The sequence below is a fragment of the Peromyscus californicus genome, unplaced genomic scaffold (genome assembly GCF_007827085.1).
Source record: "Peromyscus californicus insignis strain IS unplaced genomic scaffold, ASM782708v3 Scaffold_5__1_contigs__length_169319896, whole genome shotgun sequence".
In the NCBI taxonomy this organism is placed as follows: domain Eukaryota; kingdom Metazoa; phylum Chordata; class Mammalia; order Rodentia; family Cricetidae; genus Peromyscus; species Peromyscus californicus.
The window spans coordinates 43,513,109-43,529,702 of NW_026294573.1; the positions used below are offsets into that span (position 1 = coordinate 43,513,109).

Sequence of the window (16,594 nt, forward strand, 5' to 3'; positions counted from 1 at the left end):
TTCTTGGGGTCCTGTTTTCCAGGTAGCCTCCCTGGTGATGTGAGTAGCAGACAAGTCATCCTTGTTTCATGTCTAGTATCTTGCTATGAGTGAGTACTATGAACCAATGGCTGAGGGGTCCCCACTGGATCAGGCCCTCTGAATGGATGAGACAGTTGATTGGCTTGATCTGTTTGGGAGGCATCCAGGCAGTGGGACCAGATCTTGTGCTCATTGCATGAGTTGGCTGTTTGAAACCTGGGGCCTATGCAGGATTGTTTGGCTCGGCCTGGGAGGAGGGGACTAGACCTACCTGGACTGAGTCTACCAGGTTGACCTCAGTCTGTGGGGAAGGCTTTGCCCTGGAGGAGATGGGAATGGGGGGGGGGGTTGGGGGGAAGGTGAGGGGGACGGGAGGGGGGAGAACAAGGGAATCCGTGGCTGATATGTAGAACTGAATTGTATTGCAAAATAAATTAATAAAAAAAAAAAGAAAAAAAATGGTATTTTTACCATTGAAAGCTACTAGCTTATATGTTAGAAGTAGTGGTATCCTGTTCTTAGATAGTCAAAGTAACTAAAATGTATGATACTATTGATGAGTCTTTGTGCATAGCCATCATTTATTTGCTTTACTTTTCAAGATACCAGGAGAATCCATGCGTTTATTACCATGGCACTGGTGAGCCTTGCCATTTTTGTAGACGACTCCTGGCAAGTCTGAACCCCCAGCTGCTGTCATCTTGCTGTTCCCACGTTCCTGCCTTGTGGGCCGTGTTACTTGGGGGGGCGGTTGGGAGGTCATGTTTGTATCAGTGTGGGTCATATTTCTGTAAGGCCTGGATGCATACAGAATCTCTACAACTTAGTGAAAAAAATTTTTTTTTGAGACAGGGTCTCACGCAGCCCAGGCTGGCCTCAGATTCAAGGGTTGTCTTGAACCTCTGATCCTGTTGCCTGCATCTACTGCATGATGGAATAATGGGGATGCACCACTACACCCGATTTATGCAGTGCCGGGGATTGAACCCAGGTCCTTTGCATTCTAGGCAAGCACTCTACTAACTCAGCTATATCCTTAGCCACAAAGCTTCCTGAAGTTTTTTTTGGGTGCAGTTTCACATTATTCTCATGGTGGTTTCCAACCTGTGGACTCCAGCACTCCGTCCACTTTAGCCTGGGAAGCCAAAACTGATAGTCTGTGCTACCATACGTGGTTTAAATCGTGGGACGTTTATATGAAAAGTAAACAGTGGCCTTGTGATGGCCTTTAACAATTTATGTGTGAGAATCAAGTGTCCATGAACCATCATTTCTTTTATTACAACTCTGAGAGAGTGAATTATTTGCTGTTACCTGGTGTGGTGGTTTGAAAGAAAATGGCCCCCAAAGGGAGTGGCACTATTAGGAGGTGTGGCCTTGTTGGAGTGGGTGTGGCCTTGTTAGAGGAAGTGTGTCACTGTGGAGGTGGGCTTTGAGGTCTCCTGTGCTCAAGATACTCCCAGTGAGACAGTCAACTTCCTGTTGCTTGCAAGTTGTAAGGCTCTTAGCTACTTCTCCAGCACCGTGTCTGCCTGTACGCTGCCATGTCCCATCATGATGATGATGAAATAAACCTCTGAAACTGTCAGCTGCCACTTTAGTTAAATGTTTTCCTTTACAAGAGTTGTCATGGTCATGGTGTCTCTTCACAGCAGTAGAAACCCTAACTGTGTTACCTGGCTGTTTACTTCCTTCCCCACCTCTGTATCATATAAAGGAAGTATAAGGTGCAAGGTTGTGATCAGGGACACCGTCTAGCAAGTACTAGGGTCCAGGTTCCAATCCTGGCTGAAACAGGAGGAGACAGGAAGAGAAAGACATCCGAAGTGCATGCTTCTTTACTGCCCTCTGTGAGGGTCAGGCCTGGAACCTCAGCTCTCAGGAGGCTAAGACAGAAGGACAGAAGGGCTGCTGTGAGCACCAGGCCATCCTGAACTACATGAAACCCTGTCTCCAAAAAAAAAAAAAAAAAAAAAAATAGAGTGCGTGTAGAGGTTTGTTGTGACTGCTTTTTATGTTTGCACAATCGGAGGTAGTCAGTGCTATGGCCGTTTCTGACTCAGAGGTCATAGTGCATCACCATCCTGCCTGTGTCGGACACTAGGACAGTCTGTAACAGTGAAAGCATTGTCACATGGGCATGCTGGACTGCAGCTCTACGATTTCTGTGCTGTGCGTGTTAACGTTCTGTCTTGTTTCTCTGTAGGGGACTCCACCTGTGGGCAGAGGGCTATCTACCACAGTTTGGGATTGACCGGCATTCCTATAATCAATGTCAACAATAACTGTTCCACTGGTTCCACTGCTTTGTTTATGGCCCGGCAACTGATTCAAGGAGGTAAGGCGTGTTTACTCATCTTTATTATTATTACTTTTTAGTGTTTTATTTTATTTTATGTATGGGTGTTTTGCCTGCACATATATGTCTGCCCCACATGTTGTGACCACAGAGCCAGGAGAGGGCATCAGATCTCCTGGGACTAGAGTTATAGATGGCTGTGAGCCACCAACTAGTGCCCTTCACCACTGAGCTTTCTCTCCAGCCCCGAGTGTTTGCTTATTGCTCTAACGTTCTTTTAAAAAGTTTTCTAGCCGGGCGGTGGTGGCGCACGCCTTTAATCCCAGCACTCGGGAGGCAGAGCCAGGTGGATCTCTGTGAGTTCGAGGCCAGCCTGGACTACCAAGTGAGTTCCAGGAAAGGCGCAAAGCTACACAGAGAAACCCTGTCTCGAAAAAAAAAAAAAAACAGTTTTCTAAAATATTTATTTGTTTGTTTGTGTGTGTGTCCAAATTCGCCAAGGCACATACATAAATTGAGGCCAGAGGACCACTTGTGAAAGTTGGTTCTTTCCTTCCATCGTGTGGGTCCTGGGGATTGGACTCAGGTCATCAGGCTTGGTGGCAAGGACTTTCACCTGCGGAACCATCTTGCTGGTCCTTGTCTCGGGTTCTTAAATGAATATGGGTTAACGTCTCCTTTTAATCACTTCTCTGTGCTGCCACCAGGGAAAGATTGCTCTGTAACAGATTGACATATAAAATGTATTGCTTTCAAAATGAACCTTTTATTATTTGTTTTTGTGGTATTGGCAATGAAACCAGGGGCCTTGAGGACACCAGGCAGGCACCATACCACCAGGCGGTGTCCCCAGTGCCTCCCAAAGGCTTTGTTGAAATAAAGTTCCCATGTCATGAAGTTTACGGTGACGAGGCATAGTCATAAGGTGCAGCCATCGTCACTGTGTGTTTTAGAGCATTCCATCACTGTGATGAAAACCTTGTTTCAAGCAGTAAGATCACAAGCCCCAGAAAACCAGCCGCTGTCACTCCTTGTTTCTTACCCACCTTGGGCCCTCGCTGCCGCTACCTGCTTCCTGTCGCTGTGAACTCATCTGTTCCTCTCGGTGGCGTCATGAGACATAGGCCATGTCACTTCACTCAGTCTGTTGTTTCAAAGTTCATTCTTAGAGCATGTGCCAGTATTTATTCCCATTTATGGACAAATAGCATTCTGCTTCATGGCTAAGCTTTAGCCTATCTGTGTGTTCATCTTTTGATGGACATTATCGTTTCTCCTTTTTGGCTGTTATGAAGAATGCTGCCATAAGCATTTGTGCACAGGTTTTTGTTTTTGTTTTGTTGGCCAAATATTTTCATGTGCGCATGCATATGTCTATATCTATTTATATCTATATAAAGTATATATTAATGTATCATAGTCTCATTTCCAAATATACTGGGCCTTTTATTGAGCCCTCTTCTAGTCTACCGATTTGATGATTGTTCTACTGCCTAGGGTTCTGATTTTGGAGCTTGTAATCTTACTGCGGAAGCCGGTGCCTCAACCTCTTCCTGGTACTGTCGTCTTATTGTCTGATAAAGTTGATGCCCCTCTTTCTCTCTTCGCTCCCCTTCCCCCTCCTCTCTCTCTCTGTCTCTCTGTCTGTTTCTCTCTCCCTGTCTGTCTCTCTTTCCTCCCCCCTTCCTTCATGCTGGTGACTGAACTCAGGACTCCATGCCTGCTGATTAAGTGCTCGACCCCCAAGCTGCACCCTCCAGCAGCTCTTTCTTCTTTTTTTTTAAAGAAAAGTTTTGGTAGTTTTTTTGTCACTTTTTGCTCTTCACTTGAACTTTAACATAATTTTTAGATGTCCTTTTCCTCCTCGATCAATTCTTTTGAGACTTTATTTGGAATCCCCTTAATTAAGTTTAATTAAAATCATAGTTAAATTTAAAATATTTAAAAATTATAACTTATTATTTTTTTGTTTGGTTTATTTTATGTGTATGGGTGTTTTGCCTGCATGTATGTCTGTGTACCAAGTGCATGGCTGGTGCCCATGGATGCCAGAAGAGGTGTTGTATCTTCTGGAACTGGAGTTACAGACAGTTGTCAGCCACCATGTGGGTGCTGGGACTTGAACCTGGATCCTCTGGAAGAGCAGTCAGTGCTCTTTACCGCTGAGCCATCTCTCCAGCTACTGTAAATAGCTTTTTATATTTGTTTTTTACTGAAACATTTCACACTAATAGAAAATTTTCTTAGTATAATGAGACTCAGGGGCGGAATTAAGCTCCTTCTTGATTTTTCAATGGGTAAAGGTGTGTGCCGCCAAGCCTGAGTTTGATCCCTGGGATGCACATAGGTGAAGGAGAACCAGCTCTTCCACATTTCCCTCTGACCTCCACAGGCGCTGCTCGAACACACACACACACACACACACACACACACACACACACACACACACACACCAACCAACTAACTCAATAGATGTGAAAAATAATCGTCACTGTAGTTTTTAAGTGATTACATCTGAGGGGGCTGGGGGATGGCTAGGCAAAATACTTGCTATGCTCATGTAAGGATCTGAGTACCGATCCCTAGCACCCATGTAGAAAATCCTGTCTTGCAGGAGTGGTGGCACAGGCCTTCAATCCCAACACTAAGTTCAAGCTAGCAAGGAGGTACATAGTGATACCCTGTCCAAAAAAAAATAAAAAAAATAAAAATAAAAGGGCCAGGCATGGTGGCGTGTACCAGTAATCCCAGTGCCGGGAAGGTGGAGACAGCAGGGTCCCTGGAGCTTGCTGTCCAACGTGTAGGCAAAGCAGTGACCTTCAGGTTCAGAGAGACCTGTCTCAATAACAAGGTGGAGAGTGACTGGGGGAGACCCTTAACATCGACCTCTGGTCTCCACGTGCATGCACAAGTATGCACACCTGCATGTGCACCATACACAAGCACAAATAAATAAATAATTCTATAGGGTTATGGTATGCCTGTTTATTTCATGCAAATTAATATTTATTTACTTATATTTGTTTTGTTTTGTTTTTGAGACAAATTCTGTGTAGTTCTGGCTGTCCCAAAACTCACGGAGATCCACCTGCCTCTGTCTCCCAAATGCTGGGATTAAAGGTGTGTGCCACATAAATGGAGTAGATTAATATTTATATTGAAGTATTTAATAGTATTTTGTTGGGTGCCTAGAAATTTAAAATTTCAAAAATTTACTATTCCTTTAAGGTGTGGCAGATTGTGTGTTGGCTCTTGGGTTTGAGAAGATGGAGAAGGGGTCCCTTGGAATAAAAGTGAGTCTCATTTATTATTATTTTGGAATTGTTTTAACACTATGAGAAAACTGTCCACCTGACCATCATAAATAGTCTCTTAGTAAGCAACAGAGAATATGATTTGATGTTTTAAAAAATACATATATTTTAAGATTTACTTGCTTTTATTTCTTTATACAAGTGTGTGTGTGTGTGTGTGTGTGTGTGTGTGTGTGTGTGTGTGTGTGTGATTCTGTGCTATGTGTGCTTGGGTGCCTGCAGAGGCCAGAGCGGGGTATGGGATCCCCTGGCCTCCCAGTGTGGATGTAGGGAACAGAGCTTGAGCTGCTTGAGTTCTCTGAATGGCTGAGCCTTCTCTCTCCAGCCCGTGATTTGACATTTTACTTTACTATGACAGGGTCTCATGAGCCTAGACCAGCCTCAGCCTCACTTTGTAGTTGAGGATGCCCTTGAACTTCTGGTTCAAGGCAGGTTCCTTGGTACTTGAAGGAAAACAACAGGCTGTTTATGTGTGCTGCCCCAGGTGGGTCTCTGTGGAGAAGCTCCTGCTTGGCCTCAGTTCCATGTTTGTCCTACGGGGATAACGTAGTACAACTTTTCACTTTCTATAGGTTGCCATGCACTGAAGCAACATTTCCTTCTAATAGAAACAAGAGTTACTATTTGAGCAGGAAGGAGAGCTTGCTGGGGAGATGGCTCACCGGGCCGCCAAGCTCCTGACCTGAGCTTGATCCCTGGAACACTTGTGGTAGAGAGAACTAGTTCCTGCAAGTTGGTCTCTGACCTCCACAGACATGCCTTGAAGTGCTCGTGTCCACACCCCCCCACCCCACACACCAAATAAGTTTTTTTTTTTTTTTTTTAAAAAAAACAAAAATGCTTGCTTCACTGAGAATACTAGTCACAGCAGCAGTACCTGTCAGGGAACCATTAGTACACTTTGCTGCTGAGTAACTGAGGAACTGAATTTTAAATTTAATTTTAACTAATTTAAGCTTCAATTAATACTCTGTTCCATCATTGAAAACGTTTTGAGTGTATTTGGAATAACTTGGGCCCATAAATCTATTTTTACAACTGTGATTTCATGAAATCTAAATGTAATGTGTATTAAATATTCCCGATGAAAATTTACTTCTAGCCGGGCGGTGGTGGCTCACGCCTTTAATCCCAGCACTTGGGAGGCAGAGGCAGGCGGATCTCTGTGAGTTCGAGGCCAGCCTGGACTACCAAGTGAGTTCCAGGAAAGGCGCAAAGCTACACAGAGAAACCCTGTCTCGAAAAACCAAAACAAAAAAAAAAGAAAATTTACTTCTAAATTGGGGTGTATCATAGGAATAAAATATACAGTTTTGTTGTTGTTGTTTTTTGAGACAGGGTTTCTCTGTGTAGCCCTGGCTGTCCTGGAACTCGCTTTGTAGACCAAGCTGGCCTCGAACTCTCAGAGATCCTCTGCCTCCCAAGTGCTGGGATTAAAGGCATTCATTCGACACCACATTTGGCTTATACACAGCATTTTGATGACTTAATTTGATAAAAGAATATAACTCAGGAGGCAAAGCCAGGCCACCAGATCTCATTACAGATGGTTGTGAGCCACCATGTCATTGCTGAGAATTGAACTCAGGACCTCTGGAGGAGCAGCCAGTGCTCTTAACTTCCGAGCCATCTCTCCAGCCCCAATGAGCAGAATCTTAAGCTGACATGTTCATGCCTTTATTCCCCGAATAGTCTTGAATAGTTACTGCTTGAGTTGTGGATAGCGAATATTTGATAAACATTTTCTTTTTTTTAATTCACTGGGTGGAGAGATGGATCAGCCGTTAGGAGCACTGCCTGCTCTCCCAGAAGACCTGCATTTGATTTCCAGCATCTGTATGGTGGCTCTCAACCGTCTGGGGGGCAACACATGGTACACAAGACATACATGCAGCCAAAACATGCATACATATAAAATAACAAAATATTTTTAAAACCAAAGGAAAAAAACTTAAATTCACATATATTTGTTTTGTGTGTGTGTCCTTGTGAGTGTCTTCACATGTCATAGCTTGAAGTCAGAGGCAACTTGCAGGAGTTGGTTCTCTTGTTCTACCATGTAGGTGCCAGGGATCCAACTCAGGTCATCAGACTGTGTGGGAAGAGCCTCTACCTGCTAACCCATCTCCCTGGCCCTGCAAACATTCCTTAAAAGAATTAGTAAGCCAAGCTTAGTGATCCCAGCATTGGGGAGGCAGAGGCAGAGGCAGAGGATCTCTGTGAGTTCTAGGCCAACCTGGTCTACATAGTGAGGTCCAGGAGAGCCAGGGCTATGTCGAGAGACCCTTTATCAAAACAAAAACAAAACCTGGGAGAAAGAAAAAAAAATAGTAGTCAAGGAAGTATATATATTTTTTGAGACAGGGTCTCGTGTGACCTGAACTGGCCTCTGACTTGCTGTGGGAGCCCACAAAAGTTTCCTAGTGAGATCTGAGCTTACTTAACATGGCAGGGCTGCATTAGGGGATGGCTTGACCACATGCATGGTCACCAGGTGGTTGGGATGGTCTGCACTTGGCTGTGCTGGGGGGAGGTCTTTTGCTCCACCCCTTGGCATTCCTTTAAGAGCCCTTTAGTAGAGACAGAAGGGGCTGGTGGGTTTTGACCCAGGCTCTCCCGAGGCTATCCTGGGTTTCTGTCTGTCTCTCTCCTCTATATTTCTATCTACATATTTCTCATTTCTCCCTGCTCAAGAGTACCCTGGGGGGCGGCGGGGAAGAGGGTTCTGGTCTCTTTCAACTTGCTATGTAGCTAATGCTAGTTTTAAACTCTTGACCCTCCTACCTCTACCTCCCGCGTGTTGGAATGTGCCACCATACCCAGCTTCTCGTGTTTTCCTGTGACAAAGTATTTCTCGATGATTTTATTGACGAACCATGTTTTGTTTACTGTGCTCCTAGGATAAACAAATGTCCTAGCAATATTGTAAGTTGCAAGAAACACTTTTATATCAGCTGCTCATTAATTTTATTTTTTCTCTTTAAGTTTCCAGATCGGTCCAATCCAATTGACAAACATCTTGATGTCTTGATCAATAAGTATGGATTGTCTGCCCACCCTATTGCTCCACAGATGTTTGGGTCTGCTGGAAAAGAGCATATGGAAAAATATGGTATGTTAAAAAAACAAAACAAAACAAAACAAAAAAACAAACAAACCACCTTTTAGAGCCGTGGTTCTCAACCTGTGGTTTGTGACCCCTTTGTGTGTGTTTGTGTCACAGGACCATTTCACAGGGGTCACCTGAGAGCATCCTGCATATTAGGATGCTTTTTATGATTCACAACAGTAGCAAAATTACAGTTACAAAGTAGTAACGAAATATTTTTTTTGTTTTTTTGTTTTTTTGAGGCAGGGTTTCTCTGTGTGACTTTGGAGCCTGTCCTGGAACTCCCTCTGTAGTCCAGGCTGGCCTTGAACACACAGAGATCCTCCTGCCTCTGCCTCCCAAGTACTGGGATTAAAGGTGTGCTCTACCACCGCCCGGCTGCAAATAGTTTTGTGGTTGAGGGTCACCACAACATAAGGAACTGTATTAAAGGGTTGCAGCATTAGGAAGGTTGAGAACCACTGCTGGCACACACCTTTAATTCCTGCACAGAGGTAGTTGAATCTGTTTGAGTTCAAGGCCATCCTGGTCCACATAGTGAGTTCCAGACCAGCCTGCCTCAAAATAATAGCAACAGCATCACCTTTCAGGTTTATTACTAGTTATATTCGTGCAATAAGAAATAACAGGTTTTTGATAAGGACATGTGGAAGAGACTGGAATATATAAGATGTAAATGAAATAGCTTCTCTTTAATTAATTTATTTTTACTGTGTCTGGGTGTTTTACCTGTGTGTTAGTCTGTGCATTGCATGCATGCCTGGTGCCCTTGGAGATGAGAAGAAGGCGGTAGGTCCCCTGGAACTGGAATTACAGGTGGTTGTCAGCCATGACATGGGTGCTGGGGATTGAACCCAGGGCTTCATAAATGTCAGGCAAGCACTCTATCAACTGAGCCACACCCCCAGCCCTGCCAGGGGATCTTTTATGAGGACACTAACCCTGTTCATGAAGGTCCTTCCTACTAATTCTAGCACCTTGGGAATTAGATTTCAACATGTGAATTTTGGTGGGGACATGAGCACTCAGTTCACTGCCTTCCTCCAAAGGCCCCATCTTCCAGTCATTGAGGCCAGGTTTAACATTAGAATTTAGCGGGGGAGATAATAGAAATATCTTTGAGGTTCTTTGATAATGTCACAGATGAGAGCTTAACATCTCATTGGGAAGTGGAGAGAGATCCTGGTGTATCCAGTAACTTACTGTGTAGCAAGGAGGGTCGTTTTTAGTTGTTCATGTGTTTGTATTTACGGGTGCTCCCACAGGCTCTGCGTTCCTCCTTCACAGCACTGGGGATCGAGTCCACCAAGCCTGGCTTTCAGTTCTGTTTTTTTAAACATGAAAACATGCTTGTCTTTAATAATAACAGAAAAACGCGAAAGCCATCATGCTAATACTCTCTCTCCAGTTATGGTAAGCTTGGCAACACAGGTGGGCAGAGTACAGGAAGTTGGAACTGTTAGATGTTGCTGGTGGACATGAAATGGGAGTCTAGCGATTCCTCTTCCATGAATGATCTCCTGGCTTTACCTTCCAATATATGGAAGGTGTTTCTCTGTGGTTGATATCAAAGCACTGTGTGTAGAAGATTCCTCAGTAGAGCACTGGGTTAAGTAATCAGCTTGGGTGGTTTTTAAAAAAACTGTCTTGCAAATGAAGTTATAAGGAGTTTTGCAACAAATTGACTATCATATAGAACTTAAGTTTCCTTGCTTTCTAGACAATGGATGTGACTAGATCACAGTTTTGTTTGTTTCTTCTTCTTTGTGTGCATCTGTGAACGTGAGTGTGGGCACTCATGTGCCATGCCATGCACATCGGTTCTCACCCTCTGCCTTGTCGAGGTACGGTCTCTCTTCCTGCTGCTTCTGCCCTGCGCTGTGTTCTGCAGGCTAGTGGTCCTTGGGCATGCAGATGATTCTCCTGCCTCTGTTCCCTCTCTCATAGGTTCATTGTGAGTTACAGATATTTGCTTCTGCATCTGCATTTTTTTTTTTTTTTTTTTTTGGTTTTTCAAGACAGGGTTTCTCTGTGTAGCTTTGCACCTTTCCTGGAACTCGCTCTGAAGACCAGGCTGGCCTCGAACTCACAGAGATTCGCCTGCCTCTGCCTCCCCGAGTGCTGGGATTAAAGGCGTGTGCCACCACTGCCCGGCTTGCATCTGCATTTTTAACTAGGTTCTGTGTATCAAACCCAGGTCATGAGGCTTGTGTGGCAAGCTCTTACACCCACAGAGTCCTCTCCCTGGCCCAGTAATTTAAAAATTGAAATTGTTCATGGTTGTCAGTTGAGAGATTATCAGTTTTGAAAGATAGTATGATTCGCTTTTAGACTTAGGGACTTAGGAAGTTTTGTTGCCCTAGCGGTTTTCACTTTTTTCCTTTTCCTTTTTTTTTTTTTTTTTGGTTTTTCGAGACAGGGTTTCTCTGTGTAGCTTTGCGCCTCTCCTGGAACTCACTTGGTAGCCCAGGCTGGCCTCGAACTCACAGAGATCCGCCTGGCTCTGCCTCCCCGAGTGCAGGGATTAAAGGCGTGCGCCACCACCGCCCGGCTCCTTTTTTTTTTTTTTTTTTTATTTATTTTTTTATTTTATTTTGAGACTGGGTTTCTCTATGTAGTCCTAGCTGTCCTGGAACTTTGCTCTGTAGACCAGGCTGGCCTAAAGGTGTGCACCACCACTGCCTGGTAGTTTTCACATTTGTTTTGAAATAATTTCAGACTTCATGATACTGTGGCACAAAATAGTACAAAAAATTCCTAGTATCTTTTTCCTAGATCATTTATATTTTGCTATCCTTTTTTTTTTTAGTATCTTTTATCTATGTTATTATGTAACTTAAATGTTTGAGAGCAGGCCACTTTAATCCCAGCCCAGGTAGAAGGATATCTGTGAGTTCAAGGCCAGCCTGATCTGCATAGTGAGTTCTAGACTAGCTAGGGCTGCATAGTGAGACCTTGTCTAAAGAAAAAAAAAGAGTAAATTACAAACTTTCACAGCTAAATTATAAAAATCAAAATCAAGAAATTAACATCAGCCGGGCCGTGGTGTTGCATACCTTTAATCCCAGCACTCAGGAGTTCGAGGCCAACTTGTTCTATAGAGTGAGTTCCAGGACAGCTAGAACTGTTTGACAGAGAAACACTGTCTTCATAAACCAAAAAAAAAAAAAAAAAAAAAAGAAAGAAAGAAAAAAGAAAAAAAACCCGAATTAATATCAAGTCAAGTATATCGATGTCTGTGTCTGAGCTGTTGTAGGGGAATTGCTTGAGTCCAGGTCTCCAAAGCCAGCCTGGACACCATAGCAAAACCCCATTCTTTCCCTACTTCAAGAAAAAAATTAGTTAATGTTAACATGTTACCCAATCTGCGGGCGTACTCCTAATTTCACTAATTTATCCCACAAATACCATTTTCTGGCTCCAAAGCCCCTCATGAGTTTGTTGTTTACTTTTCTTTAAAAATTAAAAAAAAAATTTGCTAACTGGTAGTGGTGCATGCCTTTAATCTCAGCACTCAGGAGGCAGAGCCAGGCGGATCTCTGTGAGTTTGAGGCCAGCCTGGGCTACAGAGTGAGTTCCAGGACAGCCAGGGCTACACAGAGAAACCTTGTCTCAAAGCAAAACAAAACTTAAAGATTTTTACTTTTTACGTGGGTGGCTGTCTTGCTTGCATATGTGTCTGTGCACCAGCTGCACAGAGGCCAGAAGAGGGCGGTGGAGCCCCTGAAACTAGAATTACAAACAGCCATGTGAGTGCTGGGAATTGAACCCGGGTCCTCTGGAAGAACAGCTAGTGCTCTTAATTGCTGAGCCACCTCCCCAGCCCCTGTTGGTTATTTTTCAATATTTTCTTTGTTTTTATTTGTATTTATTTATTTACTTTTTGAGACAGGGTCTGATTCAGCACAGACTGGCCTGAACTGTGTGTCTCAAGGCTAGCTTTGAACTCCTGATCTTCCTGCCCCTGTCTCTTAAGTACCCACATTACAGGTGTGTACCACCATGCCCTGCTGTACCCCCACCCCCATTTTGGTTATGTTCATCAAGTTTGATGTTAATTTATTCTGTTTTTGAACTTAGGGCTGCACTAGCTAGGCCTCATTTGACACATTGAAATCATGTGGAAGTTTTTTGTTGTTGTTGTTTTATTATTTCCTGTGGTGCTGGGGATTCTGGGCCTGTGCTAGTCAAGTGCCCAGTCACTGGGGCCTGTCTATCACTGGGCCCTAGCCCACTAGCCCTGGGGGTTAGTTTTATACTTGCCTCATAAAAAGAAGATTGATTTTCACTTTTAACGCTCTGCAGCCATTTCTGGAGTATTGGGACGGCAGGATCTTTGTAGATTTGGTAGAGTTTGGTGTGACACAGTCTGAATCCAATTTTTTTTTTTCTTTTATGGTTGGGTTGTTGCCTGGCAATTGTCTCTGTGCTCTTTGCTTTTCTTTTTCTTTTTTTCTTTCTTTCTTTTTCTCATCTCTCTGCGACAGGATTTCCGACTGGCCTCAAATTCACAGAGATCTGCCTGCGTCTGCCTCCTGAGTGCTGGGATCAAAGGTGAGTGCCGCAGCGGCCACTGCCCGGCCCTTCCCTGTCCTGTGTTCTTTCCTCTTTCCTTGCTCTTCCTCTCTTTCCCTTTTCTCCCCTCCCCTCATCCCCCCACCTTTTTTTTTTTTGAGACAGGTTTAATGTAGCCCACCTAGGCTGGCCTCTAACTCTTAAGTAGCTGAGGATGAGCTTGAACTCCTGATGATTCCAACATCACCTGAGTGCTGGGATTACAGGCTTGCGTCACTGTATCCAGTTTTTGTGGTCCTTGGGATTGAAACCAGGGTCTCCAAATGCTAGATCCCTACCAACTGATCTACGTCCTCAGCCTAATTTCCTGTATTCCTTTTAGATTACTTATTCTATTTCCAATGGGATCAAGTTTAGTAAATCTCTGTTTCTCCAGGAAATTACCCATTTCACTTAGATTTTGATAATCAGCTTGATAAGGACTCTAAACACTAATGTCTATTATTTATTGAGTGATTTAAAAAAAATCATTTACAATTTACAGTTTTATTTCTGGAGGCCTGGGAGGATGGCTCAGAGAAGAGCACTTGCTGTACAAGCATAAGGACCTGAGTTCGAATCCCCAGGACCCACATGTCACACACAAATATAGCACTTACACATGCGCACACAGTAAATAAAGATTTAAAAACAAGTCCTTTATTTCTATTATAGGAACTTTTTTCTCCGAGTTCCCACTTGGAGAGAGTGTTGTTCTCTTCCCATGGTGGTTTTTGAGTGACTGTGGGCTGCCCTCTCTCCTCTGGACTGTTTTCCTTCAGGCTGCTCTTGTTTCTCCAAAGGTCTGTGGTTGGGATTTGGCCTTTTTGTGTGTTTGTTTTTTCTCTTTTCCTAACTTACAGAGATTTTGAGGTTTGGGCATCACCATTTTTCTGGTTTTGCTAATTATATGGTACTGTACACTCATGCTTTTCCTTCTTATTTGTATTATTTTTGGAGGCTCTAGAGACAGATGTGGCAGCTTCCATTGGCCTTGGAAATCCTGGTAGTGATGTATTTTTAAACTTACATGTTTTTTTAAGTTTTGTATTACTTGGAATAGCTCAATAATTTTCTAGTCTAAAATTTGAAATATTTGAATTTGTTTTTGTTTGTTGACAGGGTCTACCCTGTAGCCTGGGCTGGCCTGGGCCTCACTGTGTAACCCAGGCTATCCTGGAACTGATGTAGTCCTCTTGGTTCAGTCTCCCTCCAAAGTGCTGAGATTATAGGCATGAACCACCACATCTTAGAACTTAACTTGATAGAATCAGCAGATTTTTGTGGTTTTATAATTTGATTCTAGGAGATTTGAATCTTTCTATACTAAGCATACTCTTTGAACAGCCAAAATTCTTTTATTTTATTTTATTTTATTTTTTTAGTGGAACATTTTTTGGGAGGTGGGGTAGGGATTCATGTAGTTAAGGATGGCCTTGAACTCCTAATCTTCCAGCCTCCACCTCCTAAGTACTAGGATTACAGGTGTGTTCTATGCCTGGCAACAGCCAAAAAGATTAGCTGGCAGTTCTGATTTAGTAGTCATCAGCCTTTGATTAGTGTCAGGCTTAAGAAATACGTGGCAAGTGATTGGCAGAATCCTTTTCCAGGAGATGGTCTTTTATATGTGAAATTGGATTCCATGGAAAGCCACAAAGCCATGAAAACAAAATAAAAAACAACTGTTGTTGTTTCCTTTACTCTTTGGTCTTTGCCAACCCCCCCCCCTTCCAGCTTCCAAATAAAATCATATACAGAGGTTTATTCTTAATTATAAATGCCGGGTCTTAGCTTGGCTTGTTTCTTGCCAACTTTTCTTAACCTAAATTGTCCCATCTACCTTTTGCTTCTGAGCTTTTTCCTTTTCTTACCTCTATATATCTTACTTTCACTTTTACTCTGTGGTTGGCTATGTGGCTGGCCCCTAGCCTCCTCCTCTCCTTATTCTCTTGATCTTTCTTCCTTTCCTCCCAGATTTCTCCTTCTATTTATTCTCTCTGCCTGCCAGCCCCACCCATCCTTTCTTCTACCTAGCTATAGGCCATTCAGCGCTTTATTAGACCATCAGGTGTTTTAGACAGGCACAGTAACACAGCCTCACAGAGTTAAACAAATGCAACATAAAAGAATGCAACACATCTTTGCATCATTAAACAAATGGTCCACAGCATAAACAAATGTAACACATCTTAAAATAATATTGTAAAACAAACAACCAAAAAAAAACCCAAACCAAATAAGAAACAACAACAAACCCTCAAGTTTGTCTCCCTATAGTTTCTACCCACAGTCTTTTATTATTATTATTATTATTATTATTATTATTATTATTATTATTATTATTATTATTATTTTAAGATTTATTTATTTATTATATATGCAGTGTTCTGTCTGCATGTATGCCTGCAGGCCAGAAGAGGGCACCAGATCTCATTACAGATGGTTGTGAGTCTCCATGTGGTTGCTGGGAATTGAACTCAGGACCTCTGGAAGTGCTCTTAACCTTGGAGCCATCTCTCCAGCCATCCCACAGTCTTTATTTTTTTCATTCTGAGACAAGATCTCATTGTATAGCCTTGACTGACCTGGAATTTGAAAGTGTATACTAGGCTGGCTTCAAACTCACAGAACCTGCTTCTGCCTCCTGAGTACTGAGATTAAAGATGTGTAGTACAACATCTGGCCCTGTTTAATTTTGTATTTTGGGATAAGGTTCAATGTAGTCCAGGCTGGCCTTAAATCTTGATCCTCCTTGCTTCCACTTGCTGTGTTGGGGTTGCAGGTGTTTGGCACCACTCCTGGAACAATGTAAGTCCTATACTGTGGCCACAGATCTCTGGTATACCACACCGTTAAAGTTCACCTAGTCTGTAGTTAAGTAGAACCTCAGAATAGAACATATTCCACTGTGTCCTTTGCCCAGGTTATTTGGGGTTAAAAGTAGAACTGGGAGCCAGACGTGGTGGCACATGCCTTTAATCCTAGCACTCTGGAGGCAGATATAGGCAGATCTCTGTACATTCCAGGCTGTCATACTCATCATATTGAGTTCCAGGCCAGCTAACGGCTAAACAGTGAGACCATGTCTCAAAACACAGAACAAACAAACAAACCAAAAAAGATCTGCAAAGTGTGTATAATTCACTGGCTGTAACTTTTCTAAAGACCCTTCTGCTGTATCATAAAGGGAAGTTGTGGGGTTGTTTATCAGGCCATGGAGGATGTGACTTGTACACCTACTCACTCTGGGGCTTGGGAATGTCTGGCAGGCACTGGGTCACTGCTGGCAAAACTTTC

General features: G+C 43.2%; 1 protein-coding gene and 1 long non-coding RNA gene across 4 annotated transcripts in view; both read left to right on the forward strand.

Moving 5' to 3' along the window:
* Positions 1–16,594, forward strand: part of Scp2 (sterol carrier protein 2) — a 95,054-nt gene that overhangs the window by 10,240 nt on the left and 68,220 nt on the right. For all 3 annotated transcript variants that reach the window (XM_052715104.1, XM_052715102.1, XM_052715103.1), the window contains exons 4-6: positions 2,228–2,359; positions 5,549–5,613; positions 8,620–8,746. In XM_052715104.1, coding sequence (XP_052571064.1) covers positions 2,228–2,359; positions 5,549–5,613; positions 8,620–8,746 — 324 coding nt within the window. The remainder of the gene's footprint in view (positions 1–2,227; positions 2,360–5,548; positions 5,614–8,619; positions 8,747–16,594) is intronic.
* On the forward strand, positions 11,919–14,101 carry LOC128096033 (uncharacterized). Its single transcript, XR_008213505.1, has 2 exons — positions 11,919–13,297; positions 13,973–14,101. It is a non-coding gene; the product is annotated as an uncharacterized LOC128096033 (long non-coding RNA).